Source organism: Amphiura filiformis, chromosome 16 (assembly GCF_039555335.1).
Source record: "Amphiura filiformis chromosome 16, Afil_fr2py, whole genome shotgun sequence".
Taxonomy (NCBI): domain Eukaryota; kingdom Metazoa; phylum Echinodermata; class Ophiuroidea; order Amphilepidida; family Amphiuridae; genus Amphiura; species Amphiura filiformis.
In genome coordinates this window covers 34,920,587-34,942,240 of record NC_092643.1, presented here as the reverse complement: position 1 = coordinate 34,942,240, position 21,654 = coordinate 34,920,587, and the positions used below count along the sequence as shown (strand labels likewise).

The window sequence follows — 21,654 nt, the reverse complement described above, 5'->3', positions numbered from 1 at the left end:
AATTTGTGCCGAAATTAATAAGCGTATTGCATAACAATAGATACAGTTCGGAGGTTAATCCATCTCCTTTGTTATGCAATACGCCTATTGCATTGTGGGAAGGAATTTCGGCACAAATTGACTTCCGGTAGAGAAACCCTAAATCCACGTATTCACCCGTGTGCAATGAGCCAGGTCTGTTACGGCTTTCTGTGCATGCTCAGATCAATCTAATTTTCCGCTTCAATAACTAATTGTACCTAATGCGCATGAGCAGTCCAATTAGACTGGCGCGACATTTATTATGACCTCGCTTGGATCAAAACAAACTTGCAGGATGGACGATGTGTATGTGAATTGGGAACAAACTTGTGCTTCAATCAAACTACATATTATGGAGACTTACATCATGATTTTTAACCATTGCAATGCATTAAGGAAATAATACACCATGTCATGGGCAACTTTAAATTTAAAAAAGTTTTTGCATTAATATGTAGTTTTGAAGCACAAGTTTGTCCATCCTGTCAAGTTTGTTTCGATCTGAGCATGCACATAAAGCCGTAACAGACCTGGCTCATTGCACACGGACGAATTGGGTCGTGCTTCCGATCCCTGTTGGTATTTACGCCTCAGCGCGGAGTGCTGGACCCGGGACTGCATATGCCTTGGGGGCCTCCACATTTTGGCCGGGCCCGGGGGCTCAAAAAAGGTCAATCCGGCCCTGAGTATCAACAAAAAGTACTTTCGCTTTGCTTTAGGGTGTGGGTGGGGAGGTACATATTCCAGGTGTGCATCATTAATTTTTATACCCATGGGCTTCAAATTTCTAGGGAGCTCCACAGAGGGGTGCGGAAAATGTATATTGATATTGGTGGTGGTGGTGTTGGCGAATGTATATGGTTGTTGTACATGACCATGGTAGTGGGCAGCTATTCTTCTTTATCAATCCCCCCCCCCTCTGATGGCAGATTTGGCTGAAAGTACAAGAAATCGGTATACTAAAGGTAAAACTTTCAATTTAATGGACACAGCTGCCAATAGCTGTACGCGATGCGACCGATTTCGTATGTCGCGTATTTCAAAGTACAACGCGAACGCACGACCATGGATACAATAATGAAAATACTAACCAATCATGAGTGAGTTGGCAAGGTTGGATTCACTTTCGCGTTACGCACACGCGGGCGTTCATCACACAGTGTACGCAGAGAATCATCAAGCTTTTGACAGCTGTATTCATTCAATTGATTTCCAGTAGATTGGTTCTCAAGTACCCAGATGTTTCAGATGTATCATGGGACTGCTTATAAATCTTCTCTGCGTGTAGGGTGTATGGGGTATGTGTTAAGGGTAGGGTGTTAGGTGCGTTTTTAAAAAGCAATTAAAATATAAACGGGAGACTATACCATGGGGCATATGTCATGTAGGGGGATCGCACCTCCTCCACAGCGAGGCTGTTACCTGTGTTGTTACCTTCTCGGAAGTGAATAAAGCCGGAACCCAGTTATAAACATGGGAGAGGCAATAGGGGTGTAATTGCACAACATGTTGACGCCGCGGGGATTTGAACCCACGACCTCGAGCTATCTCGCGATTATAAGTCGAAATCGTAGGCCGCTGCGCCACCGTGTTAGTTGTAACATGTCAGGAGGTGTTTCCGTCCATTTTTAGACAATCTAATGAGGTAAGAAATGAAAACCCATTGACTATTGTTCATTTTTTGTGGGATTTATTGTCCGAATTAAAATAATAATTCAAAATTGATTTGTTTTCCTACAATCACAACGAATTTGACTGATGCAAACAGGGTGTAATTTTGGACAAAAAACATCAGCCAAATATGCCAAAAACTTCATTTGAAAAGACCTACATTACATGAAAATGATGGCTTTGATTGGTTCAGTTGAGAGTTTTTATGCCCGTAACAATTTTGAAGAAAAAAATAGGGCGTAGTATTAAATCTTGCAGAACATTTTTTGGAAATAAAATTAATACTCGGGGAGCTAGGGCCACTTTCTGTGCACCCCCCACAGGACCAAACCAAACCAACTTTTTTAGGTTCCTGAGATGACCCCAAAACATAATCAGGATGTTCCCAAAAATATAAACTGGCCCCAAGGGGGGTAAAAGGTCATCGAACTTTGCATAGGGTCAAAATTTCAAACTTGCTCAAAAAACTTGCTCAAATTGTGTTAAAAACCATTCCAATGTATTCCCCTAGTCACAAGGATTCAGAAAATGTATAGTTTGACCTATCTAGGACGTATCGTTCTTGAGTTATAACCAAAAAGGTCAAAGGTCACATTTTTGCCTCTATAGGGGTCGAAAACATCAAAGTGCTCCGATTTTGCCAAAAGAGGTGTCAAATTGTTCGTTTTGGTTAAACAAATCAAATAAGGATAGGATTGTAATATCTTGGATGCTTCGTTACCTAGGTAACACAGCAAAATAGGTCAAGTAGGCCCTACCATATTGAGGCCTATTGACCTATTTTGACAATCCAGTTTATATTTTTGGGAACATCCTGATTATGTTTTGGGGTCATCTCAGGAACCTAAAAAAGTTGGTTTGGTTTGGTCCTGTGGGGGGTGCACAGAAAGTGGCCCTAGCTCCCCGAGTATAACCTTTTAGTAGATTTTACTGTTCTAAAGTTATAGGGCCTAGTTAAAAGTAAATATTTTTATACATTTTTTTTTTTCAAAATTAAAACGCAATTTCTAGAAATCTTGCAGAAATCTTGAAACGGTAAAATGCAGTTACTTGCGGATGCACGATACGTGGACCACAAAACCTCAGGGGTCATTTAAACAGCAATGATAAAAGGACTGCGATAATTATGAGCCCCCGCGGGTGAAATTTCTCATAAGACGTGACAAAATTGCTGGTGCTTTCGACCAGTAGCCTAATCACTTGCCCATCTCTTGGAGCTGCCATAAATTAATTTGCAAGCTATAAATGGTTCAGATCAATGCGAGCGTAGCGAGCAGGAGATTTGACATTTCAACATCTCCATACTGTTTTTTCTAAGCCTTTTTAGAGAATCACTTTCGACCTGCCTTCTGCATATCAACAAAATATTGCACCCCCCCCCTCAATTTTTACCCCAGGTTTGTTACCGTCCCCGGTGATCATAATTAATGTAGCTCCTAAAACGTTTCCCAGTGCAACGTGTTCAGTGGCTTATAGATATACCAGGCCAAATGAAATGTTTAGAGGGAAAGTCTTCCCGCTGAACTCCAAAAATGACTTTACCGTGACAGTACTGGGCGAAGCGTTCGAAAATAGAATTTCAAGACTAATTGTGGTGTTAACAGGTCCAAAACAAGATGTATATTAAATGGGCCTATACTGCAATATCCCAGCAAACACAATACGTTTTAAAACGTTCCTAACAGTAACAGGTTCTATATATTTTGGATTTTTGGTTTTGGTAAAAACGTTTTAATAACATTAAATGTCGGGTTATATAAAGCTCATGAAAACGATATAAAACGTTTTGTATGAAAACACACTGCCAATTTTTAAAATGTTATTGTAAAATAATTTGTGCAAACATTTTTTGCCAAATATTTTGTCAACACTTAAATACCATAATGTTAGAATATTTGCAGTGAGTTATCAAAAAACATTCTTGAATATTTCCAGTATGAATGTTTTTAATGCAGTTTTAGTGTTATGAACACGTTTTATACCCTTTATATAACACGACATTTAAACGTTTTCTGGCAACCTTTTCTAACCTTTTGCGAATGATGTCGAAAATGTTTTGTTTGCTGGGAGGGGTTGAATTTCAGACCGGTGGGTCGATCTTGCCTGTCTGTTAAGAACCAAAGCTTACGCCACTGCTATACTAATATTTATCCAAATTAAATATGATAATTATATAATGACTTTCAACAGGTCCAGGAGCTGCAAAGAAGCCTTGATGAGTTGATTGCTGCCATGGGAGGTCAACTCGATCTAACCCGCTTAGATGAAGAGCAATTTTACACTCAAACTTTGGTCAATTTGACTGAACCCCAGGAACAGGAGATTTTAGACAGGTACCGTAATTAAAACGGAGACACTCGAAAATTGACGTTCTTCATAATTATTATGTTTCATTAATCAGCAATAACTGATCCTTGAATATGGGCTATGGTAGGTCTACCTTTTCGAGGTCTCCATCGGGTCCGAAAATATCGATGTTTATTGGTAAATACCGCCACCAATGACATACTAGGAAATACTCCAGACTTTTCATTTTGAAAGCTGAATTGAAAAATGTGTGATAAATAGGTCTACATTTAATTCATACTTGTAAAAAGGGCTCAATGGAAATCATATCCACCGAGTTTCACGACAAACCAACAATCTATATTCAGGCGACCTTAAGAATGTTTGCTGTTCAAGGGTGATCATACCAACCAAGTTTCATACAATCCAACTATCTATTATCAGTAACTGTTAACCTTGACCCTGATGGTTTTGACGCTTAATTGTGATTACGTGTATCACGTTTTATGACAATCTGACAATCAATGCTCAGTTGACATCAAATAACCTTGACACAACTTTGAACATTCTTTCAATCCAACAATATATACTTAGTCGACCTCAGATGACCTTTAACAATTTTGGCGCAGAATTGAGATCGACAATCTGACAATTTATACTCAATTCAACTCGGATGTTTGGTTCCCATGACGCTCCAACATCAAAGCCAAATGGAAGTGTTGGATTTGATGGTACTGTGGACAGAGAAGCCAGACGAAACCTCTGGAAAACAACTTTGAAAATATGAAAAAGCTGAGACGTAAAAAACAACAAAGAAAGCCTGCCAGATATGATGTGAGTAAGATCAGTGACAGCTATTGGAAGATGATCCAGAGGAGTCCACACCAGAAGAACTGTGGCAAGAAATCAAAACTTGGCGGATAAAAGAAGGAAAGTAAAGGAAAAGGGACTTGATAAGGATAATAACCGTCAGGGTTATCGTGATCTGAGCAGGAGAATACAAAAACAGGTCAGGAAAGATAAAACTGACTTCATCAAGCAGACATCTGCCGAGGTTGAAAGGGACAGTGTAACAAACAACACCAAGGACATGTATAGAAACATCAAGCAACTGACCAGCAAACCAACCCACAGGCTTAATGTGGTGAAAGATGAAGCTGGCAACATCCTTACAGAAGAAGAGGAGATCAAAACGAGGTGGAAACAGTATTGTGAAAACCTGTATGCATCTAGAGAAGGAAATACACCTGAAGTAGAATCTGATCAGGAAGATAAAATGCTGACCCAGACATCTTGATGTGTGAAGTTGAGCAAGCCATAAAAAGACTCAGGAATGGTAAATCACCCGGAATTGACAACATCCAGGCAGAATTGTTGAAAGAAAGTGATGCTGAAGGAGTCGCCATCATCCACAAACTCTGTAACAAGATATGGAGAAGTAAAGAATGGCCGGAAGACTGGAAAAGAGCAGTGTTTCTCCCGTTACCAAAGAAAGGGGACACAAGGGAATGTGCAAATAACCGTACCATATCATTCTCTTATCTCTCATGCCAGCAAGGTGCTGTTCCATATCATTGCAGAAAGAATTAGGGGTCATTTAGATAGTGAGTTACCACCAGAGCAACCAGGTTTCAGGAGAGGAAGGGGAACCAGAAACCAAATTGGAAACTTGAGAAACCTAATGGAGAAAAACATGGAATTCCAGCAACCTTTATTTCTGTGCTTCATTGATTATTCCAAGTCATTTGATTGTGTCCAGCGTGGAAAAGTATGGATCATCATGAAAGATATGGGCTTCTCTGCACATGTGGTGGATTTGATTAGATCTCTATACAAAGGACAGGAAGCCACAGTAAGAAATAAAAGGTGGAGATAGTGAATGTTTTACAATTGGTCAAGGAGTACGCCAGGGATGCATTTGTCACCATACCTGTTCAACATATATGCCGAGCATATCATGCGGAATGCACTTGATGGCTACTCGGGTATGGTTTCAATTGGAGGACGACAAATAAGCAACCTCAGGTATGCTGACGATACCACCCTCATTGCAAGAACAGCTTCTGATCTACAAGATCTCATTAACCGAGTTAAGAAGGGCAGTGAGGAGTATGGATTGTTCCTCAATGTCAAGAAGACAAAGGTCATGATTTGTGGTGGAAACATAGACCAACAAGTGAAGGCAGGTGGAGAGGACATAGAGGCTGTTAATACTTTCAACTTCCTTGGATCCCTCATTGTAGAGGAAGGAGGCAGCTCCCAGGAAATCAAAAGACGCTTGGCTATGACAAGAACATCTGCCATTGCACTCACAGACATTTGGAAAGATAGAGGAATCTCTGGAACAACAAAGTTGAACATCATGGATGCCCTGGTCTTCCCGATTGCCGCATATGGGTCTGAAACATGAGCTATTGGAAGAGCGGATAGATCTAGAATCCAAGCTTTGGAACAGTGGTGCTGGAGGAAAATGTTGAGAATTTCTTGGAAAGAACACAAAACAAATGAATTTGTCAGAAGCCAGATAGGAGATCACACTTCATTATGTCAGAAGATTGACCGGAACAAACTTTAATATTTTGGCCATGTTCTAGACGAAATGGAGATTGGTTGGAGAAGATCATTGTTCAAGGTCATGTTGAAGGACATCGCAGAAGAGGTAGACAGAAGACACGTTGGACAGATGGAATCAAAGAGTGTACAGGACTATCTCTTACTGCAGCCTATCGTCTTGCACAAGACCGAAATAGCTGGAATGACATCATCAAAAGGGTCACAACGGGTCAGTCATGACTCATAGGACGACGACGATATTGCTCGGACAACATCATATCATTGGCAAGCTAATATTACGAGGACAATGAAAATGACTTCTTTTTTGAGACAATAAGATGTTTAAAATTAATATTCCGCAAAAATCAACTGTAAGCGGTGAGTTCCTTCGAACGAGACTGATTTGACCTAGACAATTTTTTGACATCATGAAATGAAATGTGCCCGCTTTGAAAGAATGGACTGTAAACACTCTCAATGCACAGAACGTATACTGTTGTTGTTCTCAGAAAAAACTCTGAATCAAGTATTACAAATTTAATTGTTTTTAAACATATGGATAAAATCAGCCGCTTCTTTATTATATATTAGTAAATTTTGATATTACAATTCATATGTATATCAACATCATGAGAAATATTTGGACTAAAAATATAAAAAATATTTTGAGCTTAGAATTTGAGCGTGATCAATATTGTATTTATTATGCAAGTAAACAATTTCAATGGGTCGGTAGCTAACCTTTTGTTGACCATTGAAGGCCGGGCATTTATACATGAATGAACATGAAAAGAGCTCTAGGCTCATGTGTTATCGTGAACATAGGGGAACGGCGGGTAATCCCACTCTTGATATTGGTATGGTTTATTCTATCTTATGTTGTTTTAATGTGTAATGAAAAGGTGTTCGAGATTACCCCCACTCTCCCCTATAGTTTCCTCTTCATTTACTTACGTCATTCAGCCCGCTGCCTTGAAAATTAATTTCGCTTCGAACGAGGGAAGGACCCGTACGATCCCGAACTTTACCAACGAGTGTCATCTTGTAATGTAATAATTATTCTCTTCGAATGGAGTTATAGATATGCCTTTAATGTGGCTCAATCGCAAAATAACTTTCTTATAATAGAATTCGTTTCTGAGTATAATACGAAATATAGCTGGCTATATATTTAGGGAACTTTAGCCATTTGGAATTTCATTGCCATTTGGTTGATACGGGAAAAACAATTTGATAAGTGTTAATTCAAAAGAAAATACCCTATTTGCGTAAGAATTTAACCAATTTGAATATGTTGGGTGTCAATCTGGACTGAAAATGAGTCATTCGCCAGATTTCGTTGATTACAGCATATTTCATCCATGAACAAAAAACGAAGCAAAATGAAGCAAATTTCTATTGCCAACTTGGTAAGATGTATGTACTCGTAGTCTCGTAGCCCAATCTCGTACACTCACCCAGTTTTGGTTTGTGGTTTCGGAATATTCCAATTAAATATTTGTTCTTTCAAATATGAGAAGCAAAACCCCAAATCTAGTACAAACAATCATATTTATAAAGATATAAACTTCGGTTATATCTATAAATGCGCTTTGATAAATGCGCACGTGACCCATGGGCACGACATACAAAGACCAGCAAGCGTGACCAAATCCTCAATGACCACTATACAGAAAGGGATAGGAACTCTGTAGATAAATATCGTCAAATTTAAGTATTAATTAAATTGTAAAATTATTACACATTTTGCAATTCCGAATTTGTAATATCAAAAACAACATTTTGAAAGTATTTGACGACCGAAAAAAATATTCAAAGACGGAAACGTTTACAATATAATCACAAAGTTGAACGAAATAGACAATTTTGCTGCACAGCAGTCTCGTGTTGTTCCGCCTTTGCATTCAAATGTATAGAAGGACCACTCGCCATGTAGAAGGTCACTTCGAGACTTACTGGCAATAAGCTGTTATGACAGCGCAGAGGTGGTCACGTGCGCATTTAAAAAAGCGCATTTATATATATAACCGAAGTACACTGATTAAGTGTAAATTCCGGGTTAAACCGCTATCATGGCGGAATAATGGCCTGTTAAGAGATCGGATAGCAACGTATGCACAGTATTTTTGTGGGACCTGAGAGCACATCAGACACATCAAATTGCCTTCTGAATACGAGGAATGTCCTTCTGATATCAAGTAATTTTGATTTCATGAAATTCGCAATATAATACTAATTTTATGGCAAATTATTCAAAATTGATATTTTTCATCGAAGCAAACTTTATAAATCTAATGATATGTACTTAAAGTGTATGTAGCTGGAAAGAAAAATATTTTGACCATCCGTATTGAAAATATACGTTATTTTTTCCAAAAAACCTTAAAGATTGTCAGTGTTTTGGGGAATAAAAATATATATCAAGGTCAAAATGATCAGATGATGGACGGCATTTCCTCCCAGCTACATACACTTTAAGCACATTAAGTGCATATCATTAGATTTATAAAGTTTCCTTCGAGGACTGTTATATATCAAAAATAAAAATAAAAATAAAATATCAATTTTTAATAATTTCCCACAAAATTTGTATTATATCGCGAATTTAAAAAAAATCACAATTATTTGATATCAGAAGGACATCCTTGTATTCAGAATGCAATTCGGTATGTGCTCCCATGTCCCACAAAAAATACTGTGCAAACGTTGCTATCCGATCCCTTAAAATGCGTAAAAATATCGGTTTGTTTTCATAACTGGACCTTCCACATTTTAATGTGGAAAAAGTGCATTATTTAAGCTTTAAAAAGCTTAAATAATGCACTTTTTTATCGTCAAATTTGTTTTCTTCGACAAACTTGGTCAAGTCTAGTGAAGCTCAGATATTCATGGAACTATATATTTCTGGGTGTTTTTTTTTCAGTTGCATCGGTACAGAGATCTTTCGCGCAAGAAGTGAGTTTGAGCAGACTCGTAGCAAAAGACAGGCTACTTCCAAGATATGCGAAACTTTTACACCCCAGATTCCTAATTTGGTGACGTTTGCAGGAAATAACCTTGCGCAGGTCAACCTTGTAAGTTTTAACAATTCATTAAATGGATTAAGCGCCAGAATACCGTTCAAAGTTTTGTGTGCGTTTTTCCCGTTTTTGGTGTGTTTTTTCCCGTTTCGACAAATACGTCAGTAATTTTACTGCAGTGTTGCTTTTTTCTTTTGAATAAAACATACTGAACAACAAAGCTATTCATATCGTTTGATTGAAACAAATTAGAGCTAATTGAGCTTACAGAGCACGACCCTTGATTAAAAGCTAATTAGCCATAACATAGCCCCAAAGACTTTCTGTAATAAATGTGGTTCATTACTGCGTCAAGAAGGCCCCCCGGTTCCGGCACTCCGTGTATCCGCGCGAGTACTCGCACCTTCTCAGCGACTCATGCTCGTCGGCGAACTTTGAAAACACCCCCTTTTGAATCTCATTTCGCGAACTTTATATGATGAAAACACCCCTATCTTTAGCGATTTCGCGAAATATTTGCCTTTCTTCAATGCCCCTTTTTTCGCTAAAACGCGAACAATATTTCGAATATATCCCTTTTTGATGGAAACGCTTAAATGTATGCACGGCGAGTCACCCGCGGTTGTTTGCATCGTATAATTTATGTAATCTAATGTAATGTGTGCCAAAACGGAATAAAGAAACTGAGATTCGTTAATGAACTGAATCATGAAACTACAATGATTAATGTCATTGGTGAATACAAGTGTATGAAAATGACTCCTTTTTTACTGTATTTCGCAAATCGCGTTTCTTTATCTGCAAATACCCCTAATTTTGCCAAAATTCCGACGAGCATGAGTACCCGCGGATACACGGAGTGCCGGAACTGGGGAAGGCCCCAAACTGGTTTATCTCTTAAACTTGCACCCTTAAAAGTATGTGCGGCCAAACAAATTAGGAGCACATAGCAATTTTTTTGGCCTTATGACAGGTGACAGCGCTGATTGTTTTTGGTAGTTTTGCCATCAAAATCGACTGAAAAATGGCGAAAAATGTGGTTGCTATGATAACTGACCAACCTGTGACTTCTGCAACTATCCTGAAATTGTGGTACCAGTTCGTATAAATAATATTAATTGCAATAAACATTTTTTGAAAAAATGCCCAAAAATTGTCATTTTTAGCCAAAAAAGCCTTTTATGCTGACCTTTGATTTTCAAGAGGCCATAGGTCAAAAACCTTTGTATTTAGGAAGTTGCCATGATTCACTTTTTTGATATACACATTCATATCAATGGTATACTTTTTTATTTCAAATATCTTAAATTAACAAAAAATAATCCATGATTTACCATGTTAAATTCACTTCTGTTTTTTGGTCAAAATTGAACAAAATCACAGAAATAATGCATTTCCCCTCAAAATTTTTATCAAAATATAAAGATTCAATTTTTATTTTACCGAAAATTGAATATGCATGTGATAGGTATTCTCCACAGCAAATATGAAGCTCATACTTTATTTACTCCTAAAGTTATAGCTGTGTTAATAATTGACGTTTTTGGTAAAAAAAAGTTTAAAAATCACAAAAACTGCATTTTTCAACCCGAATATCTCAGCCCACGTCACTTTTCAGAAATGCCAACTGGGTAAACTGAAAAGATCAGAGTGTGTAGATACATTTCAACGCCATTCCAAAAATGTACGAAAATTTGCTACGTGTTGTTATCCATTGCTGCTCATAAATGTGTCGTTATCCATTGCTGCTCAAAAATGTGATTTTGGTTGAAATACATTGCCTGAACTTGCCTCTCTAAATCTTAAATCACAGGACTTGCTATAAGTAGAAAATTCCAAATAATATGTATTTCATACTGAAATGGCCTATGGTTTTCTGGAAGTCATAGGTCAAACACTATGGGTCACAGAAATAACTTTTTCAATTCCAACATCCAGCTCAATACATTGATATACATTTCTTGTCAAATAAGTATATTTTCACTATAAAAAAAAAGCGTAATTTAGTAAAAAAAATGATAAAACCATGAAATTACAGATATAAAATATTCATATGCCCTCTATTATTAAGAGCAAAGGTTGCAGTCAATTTTCTTTTGAAGTTATGGTTACTTTAATATTTGACATTTTTGGGGCAAAAATTTGAAAAAGTCACAAAAAAACAAATTTTTTTAACCAAAATATCTCAGTCCACGTCACTTTTCAGAATTGCCAGCCGGGTTAAACAGATATATGAGACTATTATGATTAATATAATCCGGCTGCCACCTTTGTCTAAAAACCGGGTCTAAAAATAATGCACGGGACTCTTATTTAGCTACAAAGTGGCCTCTCTAATAGTGGGTGTAGGTTTTATTTTTCTCAATATTTGAGCAGAACACACCACTAGCTCAGGCACCGCTCAGGTAGGCCTATAGGGTAAATTTATAATTTTCTAGCATAACATGCTTTAACTTGAGACAACAGACCGGAAGTATTAGCCATGCATGGAAATGGATTCTGTCATGGCTTGAGCGGGAGCTTGGGTTTCGATCAAAACCGTAACGTCAATACGTGGATTTAGGGTTTCTCTACCGGAAGTCAATTTGTGCCGAAATTCCTTCCCACAATGCAATAGGAGATGGATTAACCTCCGGACTGCATTTATTGTTATGCAATACGCTTATTGTATTGTGGGGAGGAATTTCGGCACAAATTGACTCCGCTAGAGAAACCCTGAATCCGCGTATTCGTGCACTGTCTAGTTTCTTGGTAAATTTCAAGATTTTCTTTCTTCTTTTAATTGCACTTCTATAGATAAACAACATGCAACAGCCATGGGTGATCAATGAGAGATGCAGGAGCAGCTTTTGTCGAGGTGGGTTTGCTGGGTGTTCCTGTGGGAGGGTATCTCGTAGTGTTGGAGCTTATGTGATGGTCATCCCGTTGTCTGGTTCTAGGCGTACACCATACTACGGATTCAGGACTGTTAACATCTACAGTTGTTCGGCTTTGATTTAGGCCCGGGATTTAGGATGTGTGACGGGATGTACATCATTCATGAATGAATGAAAAATGAACGATGGGTGACGGGCTGTTTTAGCTTAGGATGGGTGACGGACTCCTTTCTATCTTTGTATCTCATCCTATTATTAGTTTTATACTTTCTACCGCTTGCAGCTGAGCGGCGTGAGCCTTCATCATGTCGCTTTCATTTTTCTGCAAGCGGATGGGGCGGCACACGCTGAGCGGCAGCGGCATAACTATGAAAGCCAATGTTGTAGCTGAGCACCGTGCCAAAAATCGTTTCATGTTCTCGGCACAGCGGCGCCTACTCCTAGCGATTTACCGCTTTGGCAAAGCGGTGGACTGACCCACAGTCTCGGTTTGGTTCCACCTCTGGATAATGTGACAATTAATAATTACACAATGCCCTATGAAAAAAATGTCAAAGTCATGTAACACCCCCCCTCGTTAGTTTTCTCCAAATACTCAGTGCCAAAAACCCATTCCTCTTCCTCCAAAAGTCGACGCCACTGATTACACACACAGCAGAACCATGTAGTAATATAGAAAGTCCAGTGAGCGCTCCCGTTCCGATGTACTATTGGTTGATTTTTAATGTTGTATAGTCTACATTACCAGTCGTTATCCATGGACCCGAGGGAGGGTCTAGCAAAGCGGTGGAGTGATCGGCTTGCCGCTGGTCACCGCTATACTGGTGCGAGTGCGCAGTGAAGCAAAATCGTCGTCAGAGCGACAAAGCGGCAAGTGGCAGGAAAGTGTGAAACCAGTTTTAGCTTTAAAATTACGTATTTCCTAGCTAGCTGTTTATGAGTCCGAAACACCAAGGCCTTCTCTTTCCTATCCTCACACGATGACCTCGAAAGACAGTCATTCCACCCACTGATTGCTCTTTCAAACCCTTATATTTTCATCATGTCTTTATTTAACCCATGAAGACAATCATCCCATTTCAATTGACTAATTTGTTTTTCTGGATTAGGGAAAGACGTGCTGGAATTGAAGTTTTGCAAAGTTTGAAAGGTCAAACAGTGGGTTAAAGCCATATAATAACATTTGCTGAGGAGGACACCCTCAATATTTTTCAAAATTCTGTTTTTACACGATTATATTGTACTTTACCAGTCGTTATCCATGGACTGCAAATATCAAGACCCTAGGTACTGTAGTTATGTCAAAATCCGAGATTTTTAATAAAACGCAGAATAAAACACAGTAACCGTTGTTTTATTATTACGATGGAAATATTAGTCGAACACATACACGATGTTCATAGCAACATTGTATTCCAATTTTCTTTGATTTGCCTTAGTTGTTCGGCAATTAAAAGGGGATATATCTGACAGTAAAGCTGACATTTTATGTCAAAGAAATACTAATCTATTTTGTATGAAAATGTTATAATATGAACCTCTGATTGCAGTTGGAAGTGTTTGTATTGACCGTCTATGCAGAAAAAGACGGGAGCAATAGTATTTACTTCATTAAATGAAATAGGATATCTGTACTTTTTCCGCCATAGCAGTATAACAAGGAGTTTACACTTAAATCGGGTGCACTGTATCTTGGGTCTAACCTTTGCCACGGAAAAATCGCTCATATCGGTATAAATGTAAAGATTGTTTCCACGTGAATTGGGGTTTTTCTTCAAGAAATATTTTTAATAGCAATAATTCAAGACTACGAACCCCAAATGGGTGCTATGGTGTGACTAAATTGGGCTATGAGTGTACATATAACAATTTTACCAAGTTGGCAATAGATATTTCCCTCATTTGCATTGAATTGTCTATGCATTACTTCTTGTGATGCCCTACAAGATGTGGCTATTATCAGAAACAGAGATTATGTTGGTTTGCTACTATAGTCTGTCCAAATAACTTAGACACCCGGTTTTTAGGATATATTTCGAAAAGTTTTCACTTTGACAAAAAGTCATGAAAGAAAAGTTGCTAAACACGGTCAGACCTAACAGAAATTATTAGTAAAGAAAAAAAAAAATATTCTTCCTTGTCTACTTTTATTCAATTTTGACCGATTTACAGCAAGATATCGGTGTCCAGCCGAATATTCCTAATGACTTGAAACTTTTGATGGGATAATCTATTTACAGTAAGGGGTGTTTGAACATTGTAGTCATGCATATTGATCAGTGATGACACCCTTTTTCTTTGATACTTTTACTAATTCACAATAATGGCGGTCTACTCAAATGCATTCAACAAAAGCATGTTTGCAATCACCGAGAGAGGTCGGCTCACACGCATAACAAATACACTACGATCAAATAGGTTGATGACAATATTTGATTGAATGGACTGTGGATTTCGGTGAAGGACACCGGTTCAAATCCTTTGTTTGGAGCCAATCAATAATTTCATGCACAACCTCTATAACTCAAAAGATGTCACAGTTGGTGCATTATAACAAATGATAGGGCAAGTTACTGTGCGTCTGGAGTGTATTGTGAATTATACTCCTCACCAATAACATCAGAACATTCATAGGGCATACAATTTGTATTTTCTTGGAATTGGACCAAGCCAAAAGCATGCACAGAACAAGATTCAAATACCGCGCCGAATTGTTGTAATTGGTTGAGGGACAACTGGGATCACTGCGTTAATACACTAAAAATAAATATACCAATAAGAAACACTGTCTGCATTTTATGAAATGAATTATATTTTTCATTTTTATAAAATGTTTTTGGTGAGGAGTATAATTAATTTACTATTCATCCATTCACTATCCAAAATCACAATACCTACAAATCTGTATAATGAGACCTTCCAAAATAATGGTACCCAACTTCTACCGGATTATTTTTAAAGTGTTGAGAAAAACCTTCCAATTTCAATAGAATTTCTGGTAAACTCTCACTCAATGCTTTGGAAACACAAAAATCCCGTTAGGTCTCATCGAATGTTAACACTTTTCTTTCATGATTTTCCTTGAAAGTGGATATTTTTTCAAATAAGTAACAAAAACTGGGTGTCTAAGTTAATTGGACAGACAAATAGAAGCATATTTAGGCAGATATGAAATGTGCTGGATATGTTATCTATTTGTGAATGAATTTTGCTGTAATCAACGAAATCTTGTGAATTACTCAATTTCAGTCCAGATTGATACCAAACACATTCTAAATGGTTACATTTTGATGAAAATATGATATTTTCTCTTGAATTAATAATGGGCCAACTTCCTATGAACAACTGTTCGAGGGGTGGTCAAAAAGTTCGTAGAACAAGGTATGCTACTTTGTCACACGGTATTGAATTTGGTCTCATTTGAAAGCTTGTTCTTTCAAAACATTAAAGCCAAAACATTAGATTTTTGCATCACTGTTTATGACCAGGACGCTCTTCAGAGGAGGCCTACCTCCATGAATTCACAGGTACTACCAGAAGTGAACACAGGGTCATCATAAAAATTAATCCCGACGGTAATCAAAACGTCTATGAATTTAACAATATACAGTTGCAGTATGGTGATGAAGTCCTTTATATTCAACAGCAAGGAAATTGTCCTAAGAGTTCAAGGATGGAATGAGCGTCCTTGAAGATCATATAAGGTTCAAAAGACTTGCTGACGCCACCACTAATGATATACTAATACGTGCTGGTAAAGTGACATTGGTAATAAATAAAGAACCAGACAAGAAAGATGAGACAAAATATGACATCTTTAATGAAAGTGTTTGTAACATAAATCTATTAACATTTGGGTATTCCAGGGCGTCTTCTACATGAGGTCCCAGAATCTTCATGCACAAAATTGATACTAGTTGACATAATCAGGTCCACGTCTTATATACTTAGAATGAGGACCGAGACAAGTTTAATCTATGATTGCTTAAAGGTAATAAGGTATACATTAATCACTGGAATTATTAGTTCATTTAGTGGAAGCACTATCTGCTACCCATGAGAAGATCATCACTCGGTCACCATTATAGGGGAAGGTCTTCATCGCTGTTTTATCACATTCAGGGAGAGTCTTTATAACAGTTCATTTGCCAAATGAAAGTACAATTATAGGTATATATCATACCATTTTAATAGCAAAATTGAGGCAAGTCGTCAAGTGAAGAAGTTTAATGGTAGGAATGGGGCTGTTCTCGAATTGTGTCCAGTACCCTTTTCTCAGTTTGTCAATCACCTACCTACATAATATCAGGTTTGGTGGTCAATGCTGGTGAGCCTTCACTGAAGAGTGGCCCATGGAGCAGTCGGAAGACCTCCATTTTTGACATAGGTTTCAAGAACAATTGCAACTGGTGCATTAAGGTATGTAGTGACCATGTTCAAGAGTGTGATATAAAGAATTTAGCTAGTCCTCTTTCAAGTATCTTGTTCAACGAACTTATTGACCGCCCCTCGTATAATGTTAGTAGTCAGAAGTATACAATTATCAGGTGTTCCAAATATTTACATTTGCAGACATACTGGTAGCACAGCATGGGATGTTTGATTTTGAGTATACATTGATAACAGATTATTGACTCTGCACAGAAGTAGGCCCCGGTGCTCAATCTCCCCGATTAACTATGTGTCGTCTCGAAGCATTTCGATGGCTCTCCTGCGGCTTGCAGTTTCAAGCCGCAGTTTCAAGCCGCAGTACGCCGACGAATTAAAGGAGTATTTCGTGATCCAGCATCCTCTTTTTATGACATTTTTCAGTACATTTCCACAAAAAAAGCATATCCCCAAAATTTCAGTTGATTCCGATTTTGCGTTTGCGAGTTATGCATGATTATGTGTATTACACTGCTCCATAGACAATACGTTGTAATTTCGTTCTGGTGCACCAGAACGAAATTCAAATTCGCGATATCTTTGCTAAACGAATTAATCTGCAAGAAATATTTTGTACATAAACAAGGACAAACAAACTTTGGAAGTATTACGGGTATAGGGTTGTGGTTTATGGTATGGGATGGGGTTACAAGATTACTAAGATGATAAAAATCGTAAGGATTCGAAAGGAAGGACGAACCTAAAATAAAATTATGAAACAACAAATAAATAAAATAAATAAATGAATAAATAAATCATGTGAAAAAAGGCAGCTAAAATAATAAGAACAGAATTGAATAAATAACATGCAAACGGGAAATCACAAGCTTAAGCAGGAAATATAAAAAATGGGAACAAAATATTTAAAAAAGGGGTGGGAAGACAAAATAGGCACATGTAGAAGAAACTGAAAAGAAAGAAGCTAAAAAGGAAATACAAAAAGGGACAGGTCTAGAAAAATAAGATTTACCTTTTTCTACGTGTCTACCTGTTCATTAATTCCTCCTGTTTGAGTGAATACTCCCATTTACTCATCTAGTAGGGATTTTGTAGAAGCTATGCATAGAAATAAGTTGTATTGTTCTAGTTCTATATGTCATTATACATATTCTTGTTGCCTTCACAGTCTGGAAATATAATTTTCAGACATCTTTACAAGCATTAACTGTTATATGGTGGGAGTAGTGTGCTCTTTCAGTTGAAATCCATACACCCCTTATAGAAGCCATGACATTAATCTCTCACACAGGGAGTGTGAATTTCAAATGGAGTCACACATTCAGGTAAGGCCATTTGAACTTCACATTCCCTGTGTGGACGATTAAGGTCATGTCTTCCATAGGGGGTGTATGGATTGCAACTGGAAATATATACAGCTTGTATGATTACTATTTATAGCTGTTGCTACATCATTTAGAGCCATATTGTAATATTTGCCGAGGAGGATGTCCTCAATATTTTTAAAAATTCTGTTTTTACACAGTTGTAATGTGCTTTATTAAACTAACATACCCTGCAAAATGCTGTAGGTGCTGTAGTTTTAAAATGCAGAAACCGTTGTTTAATGATTATAATGGAAATATTAGTCGAACGCAATGCGATGTTCATAACACAGTACATACATGGCGTGCGGGACGGTTATGCACACATCAAAGGACAGTACCGTAGCACAACCGACGGAGTGAAACGCATTGGCGACATCAGCGCTGGTAGTAAATTCCAATTTTCTTTGCTTTACCTCAGTTGTTTGGCTCAAACTTAAATGTGGACATATCTGACAGTAACAACTAACATTTTATGGAAAAGAAATACTAATCTATTTTATGGAAATGTTACAATATGGCATTAAAGGTAGTACTAAAATACTAGCATGATCTTTTAAAACATGTCGTCAAAATATTAGCAAAACAATAGTCAGCCTGGTGTAAGAAAATATATTTCTTGACTGTAATTTCGTCCAAAAGAAGGAACCAAACAAGTTTGCTAAGGTATTGGTTTATCTGTACAACATAAAAATACAAGTAAATTAGATTCCAACACTATTAGAATTCAATGTTTTACTACTTTGTTTGTATTGTTTCTCTCTTTTCCAAACGTTGTTATAAACTGTTGTGTAAATAATTAGTAACAATTGAGTCAGAAAGATGTTTTTAAACCAACTTATTATAAAGTTACTGTAATACCAATTTTTTATACTAATTTGTAAATGAGTAATATTCTTGCCAGGGTGATTTTTTTTCATGAGAACATATAATATGTAAATTTATATGAAAATAAAGAAACCATTCCAAATTGCAGGTTCAGAATGATTTATTTGAGGCTTGTGTTTTGGCTCATACATTCTCCATACCCCTACCATCACAACAACATAAACACTTCCTGGAAGTACACAGGAAGATAGCAAGAGTGACGATATTCCATCAAACCCTGCTGGGTCATCTCCCAATCCCAAAGTAAATAGTCTTATGCACCGTCCAATGTTCATCAAGGCATTCAAAGTACACCCAAATATCAATAAACAAAAACTGGTACAAAATTGGTTGACGGGAAGTTTGTACCATCCTATATAATATCAATAGATGGCAAAGACAGGTTTAAGGCTGTGTTATGCAAGCACTACGTTAGACACTCAGAAACCAAACTGTACCATTCCTGATAGGTTTGCTCCTTTTGGGGTGTTTTAGGTCCTGCATGTGACCCGCATGTGACGTACATTTAGTAGTTGGCCACAAACATGGCCGAATATTCAACTCTGTTCAATAGAAGCAAGTCAATATCTCTAACATACACACTACTAGACAAAAAAAATCCACAGAAAATACATAACTTGCACCACGGGTGGATCCCAACAGTATATTTAAATAGACTGCATTACGGCCGGTTCAAATTCTTTGTTTGAAGTCAATTGATAAAAACATGCAGGGTAAGACGAAATGCTAACTCAAATATCACTCTATAGCGCTCTGTACTAAATCTTCTGAAGATCATTTGGATTTATTGAAATAATAGCAATTTATTCCTATCTTCTGTAGGTAGCAATTGGCAATTTATTATACTTTTGGAAAGAGTTTTAGATCAAAGAGTCCATGGTAAGGGAATAAATCTCAAACTTGTCTGCGATAGGGTGAATAAGTGTGTATTTCTGTGTTTACATACACGCTGCTCAAAAAAATAAAGGCTCAGACTTATTATATTTGTTTGTCGAGAGGAGTAATTTGAGACATGATACGATTGAATCGGTGTATTTTAATATTTTGGCCTCTTTGCATGAGATATTTGACATTTGACCTCATTTACTCTATAACTCGTAAACTAAGCACCCTAGTACAATATGATAATTGACTTTTATAGGGAACCTGACAATACAAATTGCACCAAAATTGTGCATTGAGTAAACTCCTCAACGAAAGTTTGGAAAGTTTTTTCAAGCATCTATATCTCATATAATTTTGGCATGTTCACATTGTGTTGCATATCAATGGATAGCTACTTTATTCCCCTTTACAGTGACGCCACATTTGAAGCAATCACCTTTTTCACCGCTGAGTACACGTCTTGTGAATGTAGTGGGGTCTCAAAAAGAATGTGCCAAATTGGCGACTATTAATTCTGTGCAGCAAGCTGCAATCACGTGGGACCAAATGCAATCCTCCAAGATGATAACGCCCCCCCCACAGAGCCAGGGTAGTCAAGGCATCTACCTACAAAATATGGGAGTAGAGAGTCTGCCATCAGCCTAGACTATGCCATAGTCGAATTTTATTTAAAAATATGTTATTGTTAGTCATGATGAACCCATTTCGTTGAACTCAAAATTATGCTGATGTTTATTAAAATTAAAGTATTCAATAGTAAAATGGTCATAAAGAGTTAAAAATATCAGATGATTAGTGACAATAAAAGTAATTGAATGCAACATTATCTTGCATAATTATAATGGCTCACTTTAATACTGAACAATTCTGATTTTGGAATCTACCAGTTTATTGATCATGTTGATAGCGAACCCCGAAAATTCGACTATGGACTTTGAATTGTAAGCAGAACTTTACCCCCTGGACTTTGCTCTCTAAAAACACACTGTCAAGCATACTTGTTTATCAGTCCATTAACCACAAGTACGCGCTAGATGTTTGATGAGAGATTAACTTTCGCGTCAACACAAAAGCGCCGCAAATACCACAGACAGTTGTGTACGGTGTAGTTAATGGTAATGGCGCGGGCCCAGAAGATTTAAACCATAGCGAGATATGGGCGACCAATCACAAGGCAGATCCATTTAAAGATGCATTACATCATGGCCAATTTTAGTTAGGCCAGAAATTGGCCTAACTCTCCATAGAGTCCCGTGTTAAAAATCTTAACCGCAAGGCAAAGTCAGTAGTCTACTTGGGAAGCTAACAAAGAGAGGGAGTAGGGTGACTGAAAAGATCAGATGTGAAAATCTATCAATTGTGCACACATTAATTAAATCAGAGGTTTAAGCTTAAATATAATATCCAGAGTATGCACAATGGGCAAGTGGACTACGTGGTAGTCTACTATCAGCCCGGTGCCCAATCTGGTCGTGTTGTGCGTGCCAGAGTAGCTAATACAACCACATTGAAATGACCTGCGACGAATCCTTGTTGAAGAATGGAATGCCATCCCATAGCAACGTGTGACCAGGCTGGTGAGAAGCATGAGGAGGAGCTGCCTGGCTGTTTATGATTTTTCCACCAGCTATTGTGTTTAGTGACTAGTTTTGTTGAGCACAGAATAAGGGTCAATTTGGCACATTCTGTTTGAGACCCAAAAGG

General features: G+C 37.6%; 1 protein-coding gene across 1 annotated transcript in view; it reads left to right on the top strand.

Annotated features, from left to right (window-relative positions):
* LOC140172593 (hyalin-like) overlaps positions 1-15,561 on the top strand; it is an 89,640-nt gene extending 74,079 nt beyond the window's left edge. The window contains exons 12-14 of the mRNA XM_072195732.1: positions 3,883-4,025; positions 9,455-9,605; positions 12,348-15,561. Of these exons, the coding sequence (XP_072051833.1) occupies positions 3,883-4,025; positions 9,455-9,605; positions 12,348-12,551 (498 nt within the window). The 3' untranslated portion in view covers positions 12,552-15,561. The remainder of the gene's footprint in view (positions 1-3,882; positions 4,026-9,454; positions 9,606-12,347) is intronic.
* The last annotated feature ends 6,093 nt before the right edge of the window (positions 15,562-21,654 follow it).